This window comes from Lotus japonicus, chromosome 1 (genome assembly GCF_012489685.1).
Source record: "Lotus japonicus ecotype B-129 chromosome 1, LjGifu_v1.2".
Taxonomy (NCBI): Eukaryota; Viridiplantae; Streptophyta; class Magnoliopsida; order Fabales; family Fabaceae; genus Lotus; species Lotus japonicus.
This window is the reverse complement of record NC_080041.1, coordinates 17,646,342-17,661,532: the sequence shown is the minus strand read 5'-3', so window position 1 is coordinate 17,661,532 and position 15,191 is coordinate 17,646,342. Positions and strand designations below refer to the sequence as shown.

Here is a 15,191-nt window from a genome sequence, read left to right as displayed (position 1 = left end):
AGCCTATAAATAGGCCTTCAGACTTTGTAATTGAATCACTGCAAACTAATAAAGCCACTTCCTCTCTAACTAGTGCCTTAGCATCCTATATATATGGGATCAAAAGTATTGCAATTGAGTGTGTGGAGAATCACTAATCCATCCCCACCACCATGTGTACTTGCTCTATATAATGGATGAAAGCCACATGGCTAAGTTCACAACCCAATTTATTTTCTATTTTCGAACAGTGGTATCAGAGCTGCGTTCGGTCATACACTGGGCATAGTGATACTACTCACCTACTATTTTAAAAACTACCCTTGTACTCTTAACCCATCTCTATACTTTTTCTAAGCTTTGGCTAATATCACTCGACCTTCATCTATCACCATCTCTATTTTTGGTGAAATCTATCATCTAAAAAAACTAGCCACATGCCTCTGAGACTCAAGTTCATCTAGAAGGAGCACAAGCCTGACTATGACAACGACCTCTGAGGCTCCGCTTGAGTACATGCCCAGGCAATCCATGTCCAACAAAATGACTCTAGTTGGATTTGATGAGAGTGATGAAATAGCCAACAACAAGTCTCACATCAATGGGTTGGAGGCAAGAAGAATGGTTCAAAAGTGAAGCCAGCTAAAATTGCACCATCAACGGTGGAAGCAAAGACAACTAAAGAGATCAAGCTCAACTATTGCAAAGCTGAAGATCAGCTAGCAGATATATTCACAGAGACATTGCCCAGAGCAAGATTTGAAGAGCTACAAGCTATGTTTGGAGTCACAAGAAAATTGCATCAAAGAGGAGTGTTAGAAAGTGCTGCAATTTTCTAGAGAAATCTAGATTGCTACCTAGTCTAGAATGTTGTTTAAACAACTAGAAACAACCAAAAATAAAAAAATGTAAACCGACATGTCTAAGTCGGTAGAACACTGCCTATATTTATGGGATCAAAGCATTGCAATTGAGTGTGTGGAGAATCACTAATCCATCCCCACCACCATGTGTACTTGCTCTATATAATGGATGAAAGCCACACGACTAAGTTCACAACCCAATCTATTTTCTATTTTCGAACAGAAATCCTCCCTTTGTCGAAAATAAGTCTTTGTCAAATGAAGTGTTTTAAGTAAGGGAAGATCAACCGACATAAAATCAAGAGCACCCATGTAAAATCGATTCAGCTTCAAAACCACGAGGGTTAGTGAGGTCAGGTGAAAAAGCTAGTCGACGACAAGGCCATAATCATCCGCGAGGTGGACAGCTCAAGGTTCTCGACGCCGCGGTGTTTCGCGGCTTCAACCCACTTGTCCACGTTGAGCTAGGGAAGACGTACGCAGACTTCAGACCGAGATACCAGGAAAAATGTTTTGATGGGCTGATGCTGGTGGCGCCGAGAGAGAAGTGTGTAGTCCACAAAGCTACGAAAGCGAAGGTGGGCCTCTTTGTCTTGTACGGCTTCGTCGTCAAAGTAGAAGGTTGTGAGCGAGTGGAAGAGTGGCGTCCAGCGCTTGGAAAGAACGGTGGTTGTGAAAGCGGACTTGGTTGGGAGAAAATAGAGTATGTGTATTAACGTCTCGTTAGATAAGGCGCTGATTCGATCAACCCCCATCGGTGGCATCATCTCTGGTTGTGACACTTTTTGGACTCGGAGGAGGAGGATATGAAATGAAGTATGAAGAGTTTGATTATACGATGACACAGGTACGTAGGGTTCCTTTGTAAAAATGGAGGAGAAAGATATGATATTGGTGTACTGTTGTACAGCATATATAGAGTTACAATACCAGGGTCAACTCCATAGTCAAAGGAGAGATCGGATCCCATGAATAACATGAGGGATATCATCTTGATATAATGAAATATGAATATAATTCCTAAATTTATTGTTTCCTAATATAAAGTGATATTGTCTATTATCTTTTTTACCAATAAATATGAACACTTCCAATTGGGTGTTGCCTGTAATGTTAAAGGTCCGTTTGGAAAAAACAACTTAATTAAGTGTTAAAAGTGCTTATGACATAAGCGATTATTTATAAGTTATTTTTTAAAATTTATTGAAATAAATTGAAAATAAACTACATATAAACATAATCTCTTTTTCAAGCTCCTCTCTTATTGGGAAACTAAAGAGCTAACACGACTTATATTCTTTTTTTAGTAAAGCAAAGTATTAGAAATTTGGAGGTTTATACTCAACCACAAAAGCTAGTTCAAGAGTTGAGGTTCGCACTACCCTTATAAAGGCTATCTATGCACTATCTCTAGTCAATGTGGGACTTCTAACACACCCCTCACGTTCAGGACTGAACAACCTGGAATGTGGGATCAACAACAACGGGTGGCCCAATTATGGGAGGTCTCCACAACAAACAACAAATGGATTTAGGATAGGCTCTGATACCATATTAGAAATTGGGAGGCTTATACTCAACCACAAAAGCAAGCTCAAGAATTGAGGTTTGCACTACCCTTATAAAGGCTATCTATGCTCTATCTCTAGTCAATGTGAGACTTCTAACACAAAGCGCGACAGACGCACATGTAGCTTATGAAAATAAACTCAAAACAGCTTATGACAGATCATAAGCGGTTTGCATAAGCTCTCCCAAACACTTACACAAGCGTTTATGCTATCAAATAAGCTAAAAAAAACACTTCTAAACGGGGCCAAAATCCTTTACCCTTCATCACACTTTTCTCTAATAAAATTTCGATAAGATTTTTTGGTCCTCTCGGTTTTCTGCTCATGGGCTCGATTTGCCCCTGTTTGGGCCACCAAAGCCTGGGTTATCTTATGCTGGCTTTTGAAGCTCTCGTATGTTTAATTTATTTAATTTTTCTTATTTATCACGTGTCACAATTAAGTGAAAACCAATTGGTTACAAATATTGATTTTTTAATAGTAATAAACTAATTTTCTATTTTCATCTCCTATTATTTAAAATTATTTATCTACTTATATAATAGTTTATAATTTAAATATAAAGTACTTTTGAAATAATAATATTCTTAGTTAACTTTTATATTGTTAATTATCATGTGTCACAACTAAGCGAAAACCAATTGGTTAATTGTATAATTTTATTTAAAATATAGGCTATCTTCAAAAAAAAAATAGGCTAATTAATAGTATTCAAATTAATTTAGCTATTTTCAAATATAGACTCATTCATGAAAATGTATAAAAAATTAAATTTAAGACCAAATACAATGGTTTGTTGAGAGGGGGTTGAATTTTGTTGAGGGTGTGTAGTGGTTGGTTGAGGTTTGTTGAAGATGAGGTGGAGGAGAGAAGTGTTGAGAGTTCTCAACAATGTTGAGAGGGGGTAATAGGTGCCATGTGGCGCGTTCTGGTTCGTTGTCCGGATTTTTATCATCTTAATCTTTTGAACTCAATTATTTCATTGCAATAAAAATTTATGGAAATTTTTTTTTTAACCAAAATTCATGATTTTTTTTCCTCTATAAATAGAGACTTGGTTCGTTTGATTTGGACACAGAAAAAAAAAAACCAAATTTTTCATTATTTTTATTATCTTCTATTAGCCTTTGTTTTGAAATGGATCCCAACAATTAAATAAAATAAGTTAAGGAAATAAAATAAATTATTGTCTATATTTAAAAAAAAATTAAATTGTTAAGTGTTTATTGTTTTAATTTAATTTAAATCGATAATTGTAATTTTATGTAAATCATAAAAACAAAAATATAAAATTATATAAAAATATAAATAAAAAAGTGGTGGGGTAGGGTGTTGGTGTTGAATGAAAAACCATTGGAGTGGGTAAAAGTTGAATGAGTGTTGAATTGGAGAGAGAAGATGATGTGGAGTGTTGAGAAGAGAAAAAGTGGTGTTGAGAGTGTGTAATTTAAACAAACCATTGTAAATAAAAGTGGTTGGTTAGAGTCCTAAAATGGGTGACACCAAAAATTAAATGTAACCCCAGACAATGTTTTTGCATCTAGAAGTACATTCTAAAATCGTCACTAAAAAATTATTCTTTGCTAAAGCTGCACTCATATTTTTGGATGTCTCCTAAGTCCTACCCACTATGGAATGAATGAAGAAGACATATATGAACCGTGCCTAATTTGCAAAAAGGAAATCTCTTGCACCTTGCATATTGCAGTTTCCACAAACACAACAACAAAAAGGAAAGAAAGAAAAGAAGCATATCCTAGTGTCGCCGCCATCCAGTCAAACCCACGAGCTTTGACCCCCAAAAACATTAATTAAAACCGCCACAAAAAAAAAATACTCTAACAATGTACATGGTGGCAAATTTTCCACGGTCAAACTATCCTTTCATTTCACAGCTTCTTAGAAATATCCTCCTCCAAATTTGTTTGATCAAATTTGTGTTATTATGTCACTGATTGTAGTTATACTTTTAAGCTGCATAATATTAATGATAAGACAAATTTTATTGAACATTCAATTAGAGATATGATGATTTGCTTTCTTTTCTATTTCTAACTGGTGATGAAACATAACGGTTTAGTTTAGGCTAGGTTCAACTATTCTTTTTTGTTTAGGCTAGGTTCTTTCTCTAAATTATACTTTTGATAGATGGCAAATGAGAATGAAGATGTTGGGGATGAGGTGGTTGAGGTTACCGTTACAGGATGCAAAAAAGATATATGGCCTCCAAACATAGAATCCTACTTTATTGGTTTAATGGAGGAGGAAGTTAAGAAGGGTAATAGACAAACCACTACTCTAACAAGGGATGCATGGAGGCGTATCAAGGAGGAGATGAAAATCCAATTTGGCAAGGAATACACATATGATCAATTTAAGAACAAATTCAATCAATTAAGGGGAAAATGGAAGGATTTTAATAATCTGTTGAAAATGGAGACTGGACTTGGATACAACTCAGCCACTGGAAAAATTATTGCCACAGATGATGAGTGGAAGAAACTGTGTGAGGTATGTTCCAATTTGATATTTAGTTATTTTGATAAATTATTGTGTTATCATTTTACAATATACTAATGAAGTGATTATTTTTCTTTTTCAGAAGTACAAGTTTGCAAAGCAATTTAAGAAGAAAGGTTGTTTGAATTATGAAAAATTGTGTGTCATTTATGGGGACACTACTGCTACTGGTGCAAATCAGCACCCTTCTACCAAAAGTCCTTCAAGTAGTAATGATGATGATAGTGAAGGAGACTTTGACAAGGATGAAGATGACCAGCAACCTAAAAAGAAAGCACATGTTAGTAAGGACACTAGGAAAAGGAATGCAAGAGAGAATGCTCAAGTGGCATTTGCTAATGCTATGACAATTTTTGGAGAACATACTAAAAAGAAGATGGAGAGGATGGACAAGAGTCAGGTTGGACCATCAACTAATTCCACAGAAGCAGTTGGCCAGAGTAGTGAGCAGGATATGGAAAAAACGGTGACTTGTTTAAGGGTCCTTCAAGGACTTGAAGGCATTGATGGTGCTTCTTTTTCGAAGGCTTTGAAGTTATTGAAAGAAGATGCTATGTGGAGAACTTTGTTTATGGAACTAAATGATGACCGGAAGAAAGACTTTGTTCTGAATCTTGTTTAGTTTGTTCATTGTATTTTCTTTGGCTATGATCTTTGACATTTTGCATCTTTATGCTTTTCTTTTGATTTTGACATGTTGGATAATTGCCGGTACCTTTTGTGAACATGATGACATGGATTGTTAGAATTATTCATCTTATTTATTCATGGTGTCACTTTTTAGTTTAGACAATTAATAATTTGTATTATTCATGACCTGTTATGAAAATATTGTTAACTTGCAGGATTGTGGTGATGGATGTGATAAATAAGAACTTTGTTAATGACTCTGATGATGATGAGGAAGAAGAGTTTCTAACTAGTGCTGGTTTTTATATCAGCATGGAAGATAATAGTTTGTTTAAATCAACACCCAAACCTCAAAGGCTTTCAAAATTGAAAGGACATGAATGGGTAGTTGAAATATTAACTGGCCATCCAAGGAACTGTTATGATACATTTCGAATGACACCACCTCAATTCATTAAACTGTGTGATTTGTTGAAAGAAAGAAATAAATTGAAGGATACTAGGTTCTTAACTGTTCAAGAGCAAGTTGCAATATTTCTACTCATTATCTGCCAAACAGTGCGAACTAGATTTGCAGCTGATCGATTTCAACACTCAGGGGACACTATTCATAGGCATTTCAAAAGAGTTCTAAAAGCCATTTGCTCTCTTTCCAAATACTTCATTGTTCCTCCTTCCTTTGATGAAGTTGCTCAAGAGATACGGTTCAATCCAAGATATTATCCTTTTTTCAAGGTAATTATGCTAAATTATGTTTTAGTGTTGTTTAAAATTATGTATTAATACTTTTTTTATTTTATAAAGCATTGTGTAGGAGCAATTGATGGTACCCATATTTCAGCGTGCATTCCAAAAGATGAGCAGATTCCATATCGTGGGAGAAAAATTGATCCCACTATCAATATGATGTGTTGTTGCCCTTTTCCCCCAACAGGTAAATATTGCATTGTAGACTCTGGATACGCCAATATGCCTGGGTTTCTCTCACCATATCGTGGAGAACGATATCACTTACGTGATTATAGAGGTCAACGAGCACCGCAAGGACCAAAGGAGTTGTTCAACTACATTCATTCTTCATTACGTAATGTGATTGAAAGGTGTTTTGGGGTCTTAAAAGCACGTTTTCCTATCCTGAAGTCCATGATGCCATACGCATTGAAAAGACAAAAGTATATACCACTTGCATGTTGTGTTCTTCATAATTTTATTAAAATGAAGATGCAGGACGATCCTTTATTTACACAATATGCAGATGAAAATGTTCAATTAGAAGATGAAGCGGCAAATGGAAACACAGAGGAACATGTGCCACCACAGGTGACTACAACATCTTTTCGTCAAATGGCTGCATTTCGAGATCGTTTGGCTCAACGATTATGGGATGCAACTAATGCAACATCGTAGCTATATTGGAGTGAATTTGAAAAACTATGGCATTTCATTAGCCTTATGTACTTCTCTCTTTCTTGGATCGTTAACAGTTTTTGATTTTTTTTAAGTGTCATTACAATAATTTATCTATAAATTTGGTTGTGTTGTGATTTATGGACATTCAGGGTGATTGATTTTTTCTCATTAGCAGACTATGTATGTCAATATGCCAATTACATAAAATCTTTGGTGTGTCCAATCTTTTTATGATATCATAAGTGAACTTCAGACGTCTTCAGTGTTGATATACACCAGTATTTGGTTCCCTTTAGATTTTATCACTAGTCTAGTATTTTATTGTGATGTTGCAATCTTTTATATCTAGACAAACCTCACACGAAACTATTCATATTTGTACTGTATTTTTATATATTTTATAAACTTTATTATTAATATTATTATATTTTATTTTAATCTTTTCCAGTACTATAGATTTCTAGTATTTTTTTGTTACTTTTACGTTGAGTTGGTTTCCTTAAAAATAGGCTTAATATATGATACTTTATGTAGAGCAGCTTCATCATATCAAGTTTGCAACACCTTTTTGAATTTAAAAACCAAAAAGCTATAAATCAAAAATTAAAAACTAAAAACTGTTTTCGGTTCGTAGAAATTTTAAAACTCAAAACCGAAAACCACCCCGAACGGGGCCTAAATTAAACAAACCATTGTAAATAGTCTGATAGAAATGATCAATTTTTAAATGTATTTTTTATTCAAATATAAATTTGATACATTTTTCCTTATCGTATCTTGTCCTTATCAATACCAAAAAGAACTTGTGCGTGGAGCATCAGCCTTCCTTCTCTACTCCACGTGTTCTGTTTTTCTGTTGTCCCTTATTTTGCAACTTGCTGTTATGTGAACTACTTACTAGTTTTAAGTTTTTTCTTTTTTATCTTCTTTATCTTCATTTGTTAGCCTTTGCAGTTTTGCCCAGTTATTGCTTGTACTTGACTTTACTGGTTTTTACCCAGTTTTCAATATATCTCATTTACTTCTCAAAAAAAAAATCCATAACTTTGTATTTAACATTTTAATTTTGTATTTTATCATTTTGAAATAAAAAATAGAAATAAAGTGATTTATTATTAATCAAAATGTGAGGACAACCCCTCAAAAGGGAAAATAGAGAAAGAAAAAAAAACCTAAGAAACCACCGCATACAACAACAACAAAACATCCCATCAAAAGGAAACAAAAATAGAGATAAATTAAAGATCCTAACTCACAAAAGAAAACAACAAAAGAATTCTAATTATAAGGCAGTGATCCCTAAAGTCAGGCTGACCAATTCTCCCTTATATAATATAATGCTTCCTTGTGGCCATGAATGGGAATTTCAGACCCACCAATTTTTCAACAATTTTCCAATAAGCCACGCCTACTTTGCAAGTGTGAAACAGCCATCAGAAAAAAGAAAAGGATTAGAAGGATTTTAAGGAACAAATCGTAGTTTTTTAAATCAAACCAGACTAAACATTCAAAACATACTAGATAGAAGTACAAGGTACTTCAAATTAATACAAGTGATAACAGAACCATACGTGCTTGAAACAAAATGTAACAAACTGATACAGATGATAACAACAAAGTGATACACCATCACCACATGTGCTTGAGAAAGTTCTATAAAATAGCAATAAGAAATCCTGGTACAGCGCATCTAATTGAATCCAATTTGTAACAGAACCCCAATGTAAATCCCTTCATTCTCGCTTCGCTCTTAGCCAGTTCCAAGATCTAAATTGAATAAAATCTACAGCTTTAGCTCTCATCTTCTTCTACGGCAGGAGATCATGCTGCCACCGGGAATTGATCGGATCAGCGCTTTACCGGACGAAATGCTAATACACATACTCTCTTTTCTCCCAACTAAGTTTGCATTCACAACAAGCATTCTATCCAAGAGATGGATCTCACTCTGTCACTTGCTCACGAGCCTCCGCTTTGATGATAAAGGTGTAAAAGACAAAGAGGACTACCGTCGCTTTTGTCAATTCGTGGACACAGTTCTGCTCTCCCCGCACGCCCGGCACCGTCCCATCGAAACGTTTTCCCTCATGCATTGGTCTAGACACATAGTCTTTGACCTTTACCGGTTCAATGTGGACGAGTGGGTTGAAGCCGCGAAACGGCGGGGCGTCAAGAACCTCGAGCTGACCACAGAGTGGCCAGTGTCCTTGTCGCCCAGCATTTTCACCTCACGAAACATAGTGGTTTTGAAGATAAACCGGTTTCACATGGGTGTTCGTGATTTTGATTTTGGGTCGATTCATCTTCCCAACCTCAGAACTCTTCATTTGAGAAAGGCTATTTTTAATAAAAGGGAGGATTTCAACAAAATTCTTTCTGGGTGTCCCAACCTTGTGGATTTGTATGCTCCAGTTCTCTTTGTAGACTACAATTACATTAGAGGGTATGCAACCTTGCCCATGTTGGAGAAAGCATGTTTCCATGCATTGGATGTTCCTTTCACTACAATTTATAATGTTGAGTTTCTACGCATAGAATTGGTATGAAATCAAATATGATAGCATGAGTTCTTTACTAATTACTTCTTTACTTCTTATATTCATTCAATTTCAATTTCATTTTGAGTATGACCTTGGTATACAATTTTGCAGATGGAACGGAGATTCATTGAGAAAGACCTAAACTCCCACTTCAGAGGAATGCTCGTGTTGCGAAACTTAATAAGCATTGAGCTATGCTTTTATATCTTTACTGGCTGGGATGATGTAGTGGAATTGCTCCCTTATTGTCCCAAGCTCCAATCTCTTGTAATTGAAAGGGTTTGTGCTGTTTATGGTCATTTTTTGTTCATATTCATGGCATATCTTTTCATGAATCTTATTATTTTCTCTCTATTTAACAGCCACATCATGATTGCCAGAGATATAACAAAGAAAAATGGGCATTTACAGAGCCTGTTCCAGAATGTTTTTCATTACATCTTAGAACATGTTCTATTCAGAACTATCAAAGCCGGAATGATGATTTTAAATTTGTAGAATTTATCTTGCAGAATGCGAGCTTTTTACAAGTGATGACACTTCACAATGAGCGTTATACGAAGGAAGATGAAAAGCAAGCGGGTTTTCAAACATTTATCCCATTGTCTGAGGATCTCTCCGGCATGTAAAATATTTTTAGATACAGAAGAAATAAATCAACAAGAACCTGAAGAGCTAATATGTGCCACTTGAGGTATTCCTAGCAAGTTCTAACGGAGGTAACTCAATCATAGTGAAAGGAGTTAATGCAGGGGCGGACCCACTCAGAGGCCTGGTGTGGCATTGGCCACACCGGTTTTTATTATTATTTTTTTAAAAAAATTTATATGGTTAAAAAAAAAGAAAAATTATTTGTTTTCTATCACCAGTACCACTCACATACGCACGCTTCTTCTCTGTTCTCAGTCTCACACGCAGCACTCTGTTCTCTCACGCGAGTCACGCCTCCGCCTCTCTCTGTCGATTCACGGCCGCACGGCGGCGGCGCACGCCTCTGGATCTCTCTCTCGTTCGTGCCTCTTCCTGCTCTCCAACGAACCAACAACGAAGCTCAGTGCTCAGTGCTCTCCAACGAACCAACAACGACAGTGCCTCTCCCTCTCAACTGATTGAAGCTCTCACTCTCAGTCACTCACTCAAAGTCAAAACTCAAAAGGTAATGCTCTCAGTCTCTCACTCTCAGTCACTCAAAGGGTTTGGGACTTTGGATTCTTGTTCTAGGGTTTGAGGAAATTGAAATTGATATGTGGAAACTGAAATTGATATGTGGAAAATGGTTTTCTGAATTATTGTTGGACATCTACTTGTCTGATGTTTGGTGTTGGTTTTGGGGTGTGATTATGTTTGAGGTTTGTCTTGCATTTCGTATGTTGGGGTTGCAGAAATAGTTATTGAAATACTATTCTTAGAGGATGCCACTTAAAGTTCCTGATATGAGATGTTTTCTCAACTGGTGTGGGTGCTATTTTCTGTTCCTTGCTAGTGTGCATAAACAAAATGATTATTTCTCTTGTCTGTTGATACCACTGGGGTGGCTGTTAACTCGTGGATGGTTTGGGAGTATCTTGTTATTGTTTAAAGATTGTATATGGTGGTGAAGAGTATAGTATGTGACCAAGGTTACTTTATCACTTTATTCATTTGATCCTCTTGGCGGCTAAAGTGATTAATTGCAGGGGATGTATGAATGTTATGTTGAATTTGTTTTCTACATGGATGAATATAATGTGGGATCTCTTTCATTATTGTAGAACTGACAGGATTGTTGGACTCTTGTTATTGTTGGTTTAAGTAATTTGCTGGACTTTTGCAAGGTGCTGTTTTGGCAAATTGTTGCTATAGTTGTAATGAAATAAAATAAGATGAGATGGAATGTAACATAATATAGCTATCATTCCATTATTGATTACATCTAATGCAAATTGTTGCTATGTTATTTTGGTTTTTGATGGTTTCATTATCTCTTTATCTATAATATTTCTCTTTTAGTCTATAATTGCTTTTATGTTTAGTCTCACTGATATTTAAAGTCTGGATCCGTCCCTGAGTTAATGTATTCACTAAACGGATTCTTAGCCAGCCAATCAGGAGCATAGTAACACTCAATGTTGATATGAGGAAGCTGTATATCCCACTCCTTCCTCAAAGTGTGATTAATATCCTGAGCATGTAATTTTGAATGCTAGATTTGATGATTTGAAGAATAAGGTCTTCGTCTCCTTATACAAATTTTGGAGAATGATGATGCTGCTTAATGCTTATATTACTATCATATAATATGGACTTAGTTATTGACTATATATTGCTTCGCCAAACTTCTCTTGTTAATGAATTAATTTTGTGTTAATAAAAATGCTAGTATAATACAATGCCCCCCATTTTTAATTGGGTTAAGTGAATGTGTTGTGATATTAAGTGTGATTAAGTTTCATATTGAAAGAAAAAGAGTTTTGAACATTTTATAAGTGAGAGAGCTCATACATCTAATGCCTTAAGGTTTTAGGTGGAGATGTGGTGTCCAATCCCCGGGAGTTTTATTCATCTCGCAACAGCAGTATCAGAATCCATGGTTGATTTGACCATGATGACAACTCTTTGTGTTTAAAGTCTTCCTGACAATGATTGCTACGCGGCGTGTTCCGTTCATGAGGAGCCAACAACAGTGCAGGTATTTAGATGCTTCCCCTTGAGATAGACTCAAACTTGAAGGAGTAAGTGTTGTGATAATATTATGTATGAGTAAGTCCCACATTGAAAGAAAAAAAGGGAGTGTTGAGCACTTTATAAGTAAGAGGACTCATACATCTATCTAATGCTTAAAGGTTTTTGGTGAAAGATAGGGTTTTCAAATCCATAGAGGGTTTCCTCTTGTTTGTTAGCGGTCTCTTGTGGCTTAAGAGAATGATCTCATATGATATGGTCTATGAAATAGTTCTCTATAGATCTAGATTCATTTCTTTACTTTTATAGAATTAATTCATTTCACACAACTGATGAAGTTTGATGATGTACCAAAGAATAACTATTAGTGATTCCAAATGGCCTACATATATAGGTAAATTCAATATCTGCTGTCTTGCTCCTTTTGGTTGCTCTTGGTTATACCGTTTTGTTTCTGTTTCCTGCATTTTGCCATGTTTCTCTGTTGCTGTCCTCTGTTTTTCCAGCCCTCGGTGTGAGGGGATGTGTTAGAAGTCCCACATTGGTTAGAGATGTGGCCAACCAAGTGCTTATAAAGGATAGAGCAACCCTCAACTCTTGAGCTAGCTTTTGTGGTTGAGTATAGGTCTCCCAATTTCTAATATGGTATCAGAGTCTATCTTAGATCCATTTGTTGTTTGTTGTGGAGACCTCCCATAATTGGGCCACCCGTTATTGTTGATCTCACGTTCCAGGTTGTTCAGTCCTGGACGTGAGGGGGTGTGTTAGAAGTCTCACATTGGCTAGAGATAGAGCATAGAAATTTGCAGCACCATTCACCCCTCTCCTTGATGCAAATTTCCATGACTCCAAGTATTAGTGTGCTCTACTGACTTGCATACTTGAGCTGGATCTCCTTAGTTGCTTCATCTGGTAGCACGTGTTAGAATATAATAGAATATTAGTCGAGCAAACACTCTATTTATACAATTACATAGTTGATTAATAATAAAAGCTAAACAAATCTAAACCTGATTACCAATGTAATTGTATAAATAGAGTGTTTGTTCAACTAATATTCACGGAATACAATTACTTCATGGTATCAGAAGCTAGTTCTGATCCTATGACCTAGTTTTAATTTTTATTTTACTTTTATTGTTATTTTTTTTCTTTTGGCAGCCGCCGCACCTTCTCCTGAACGTGCCGCCTCCACCCGCTATCCTTAGAGCGCTGCCGCCGCCGCTGCTCTCATGTGCGCGACCCTCGCCATTCTCCTCTTTGAGTGCCGCTGCCGCTCTCACGTGCGATCTTTGTCGTGATTGAGCCGCTCTTACGTGCGATCCTCGCCGTGATTGAGCCGCCGTGACTAGCGCTCTCTACTCTTAGAGAGCCGTCGCTGCCGACCCTTCTCTTCTTCTCGTCTTCTTCTTTTCTTCTTCTTCTCTCTTTAAAAAAAATCCTTCCTCTTACAACAAAGCAGTTGCCGCCCCTCTGCCTCTCTGAGTGCAGCGCCGCCGTCGCTCAACCGACAGCCGCCGCGCCGCCCAATCGCGCCGCCAGCCTGCGCCCTAGCAAGCCTCTCCTTTCGCGTGCTCCCTCAGTCTGTGTTATCCTATACTGAGGGTTCTTCTTGCAAGCTCCGCCGGCCCACTCCTCCTCTATGCTCGCCACCCTATCTCGCCTGCAACACCGGCCACCGCCTCACCACCATCGCCGCCATTCCACTGGTCTTCCCGCCGTCTGCGACCAACCCAGTCGCATGCAGCACTACGATCAACCCGCAAACGACCCAGATCTCCAGCGGATCTTGTTCGCCCAGACCCGACCCACCAGGCATCCAAACCCTAGCCCAGTTTGACCCAAAAAAAAACCTGAACCCTTCTCCAGACTGGTTCAGCCAAACCTCGTCTGGTTCAATCAGCAAACCCTGAACCGCTCTTCAGACCGGTTCAACAGCAATCCCAAAAAAAAAACTTTTTTTTAATTATGATTATTTTTCTTCTTCTTTTTTCTTGATCCATCCTATGGCCGACCACACTCCCATTCCAGCTCTCAGACGCCAACGGTTGTTCCTTACGCCAACAATGGTTCCTCCTTTTCAGGTCACCTAGAGTTTTCTCCGGCCGCTTTCTAGAAATTTATAATCAACCTATTTATAATCAACCAGAATTCTCTAGAAATTTGCAGCACTATTCAACAATATCTGACTTTCTCGATCGTTCATCTTAATTTCACTCAATTTCTCTTCTTATATCTACTTTCTTTTTTCCTTGATATCACTCATTTCGCTCTCTTTTATTTCTATATATATATATATATGTATATTGGGTGTGTGTATGAGATGTGATCACATAATTTTCTATTTCATTTTGAGATCATGGCAAAATTTTGCAGATGGAGCGTCGGGCCATTGAAAAATACATCAACTCCTACTCCATAGAAATGCCCGTGTTTCAAAACTTAATCAAAATTGAGATATGCTTTGGTTGCTTTCCTGGCTGGGATGGGGTAGGGGAAGTGCTCCGTTATTGTCCCAAGCTTCAAAATCTTGTCATTGAAAAGGTTTCTGGCGTTTATGGTCATTTTTGTTTGCCCTCTTCTGAGCATATTTTTCATTAATCTGATATTATTCTATGTTTAACAGAGTGCTTACAGGGAATTTTACAAAAAGAAATGGGCATACACAGAACCTGTTCCAGAATGTATTTTATTGCATCTCAAAACATGCTCCATTGGAAGCTATCAAGGCATGTATGAAGATTTTACATTTGCTGGTTGCTGCATATATCCTGCAGAATGCGTGGTTCTTACAAGTGATGACCCTTCAGAGTACCTGTTACGCGGAGATATATGAGAAGGACATTTTTTTCAAACATTTATCCCGATGTCCGAAAATCTCTCGAGCATGTAAATTTTTTTTGGATACAAAGGAAATAAACAACAAGAACATGAATAGCTAAGTGCCACTTAATTAAGGTAATTACTTCTTGAGGCAGGGAGTTAGAGGACATAACCTCATCCTTAGTTATTTAAGT

At 37.0% G+C, this 15,191-nt stretch overlaps 3 protein-coding genes and 1 long non-coding RNA gene across 4 annotated transcripts; all 4 read left to right on the top strand.

Moving 5' to 3' along the window:
* Positions 1-4,402: 4,402 nt before the first annotated feature.
* On the top strand, positions 4,403-5,809 carry LOC130731669 (L10-interacting MYB domain-containing protein-like). Its single transcript, XM_057583928.1, has 2 exons — positions 4,403-4,924; positions 5,016-5,809. Exons 1-2 carry the CDS (start codon positions 4,562-4,564, stop codon positions 5,553-5,555), a joined length of 903 nt encoding a protein of 300 aa, XP_057439911.1. The 5' UTR covers positions 4,403-4,561; the 3' UTR covers positions 5,556-5,809.
* LOC130728665 (uncharacterized) lies at positions 5,628-6,970 on the top strand. Its single transcript, XM_057580198.1, has 3 exons — positions 5,628-5,644; positions 5,779-6,298; positions 6,368-6,970. Exons 1-3 carry the CDS (start codon positions 5,628-5,630, stop codon positions 6,968-6,970), a joined length of 1,140 nt encoding a protein of 379 aa, XP_057436181.1.
* A 2,270-nt stretch (positions 6,971-9,240) lies between these two features.
* On the top strand, positions 9,241-10,142 carry LOC130728658 (FBD-associated F-box protein At3g52670-like). The gene is made up of 3 exons (XM_057580187.1): positions 9,241-9,513; positions 9,625-9,792; positions 9,876-10,142. Exons 1-3 carry the CDS (start codon positions 9,241-9,243, stop codon positions 10,140-10,142), a joined length of 708 nt encoding a protein of 235 aa, XP_057436170.1.
* A 280-nt stretch (positions 10,143-10,422) lies between these two features.
* LOC130731668 (uncharacterized) lies at positions 10,423-15,191 on the top strand. The gene is made up of 4 exons (XR_009016778.1): positions 10,423-10,669; positions 12,017-12,181; positions 14,551-14,718; positions 14,801-15,191. It is a non-coding gene; the product is annotated as an uncharacterized LOC130731668 (long non-coding RNA).

Coding starts and splice junctions, on each gene's coding strand:
- LOC130731669 (XM_057583928.1), top strand. CDS start 4,562: ATGGCAAATGAGAATGAAGATGTTGGGGATGAGGTGGTTGAGGTTACC. Junction 4,925..5,015: donor AGTGGAAGAAACTGTGTGAG/GTATGTTCCAAT, acceptor TTTCTTTTTCAG/AAGTACAAGTTTGCAAAGCA.
- LOC130728665 (XM_057580198.1), top strand. Junction 6,299..6,367: donor GATATTATCCTTTTTTCAAG/GTAATTATGCTA, acceptor TATTTTATAAAG/CATTGTGTAGGAGCAATTGA.
- LOC130728658 (XM_057580187.1), top strand. CDS start 9,241: ATGGGTGTTCGTGATTTTGATTTTGGGTCGATTCATCTTCCCAACCTC. Junction 9,514..9,624: donor AGTTTCTACGCATAGAATTG/GTATGAAATCAA, acceptor ACAATTTTGCAG/ATGGAACGGAGATTCATTGA. Junction 9,793..9,875: donor AATCTCTTGTAATTGAAAGG/GTTTGTGCTGTT, acceptor TCTATTTAACAG/CCACATCATGATTGCCAGAG.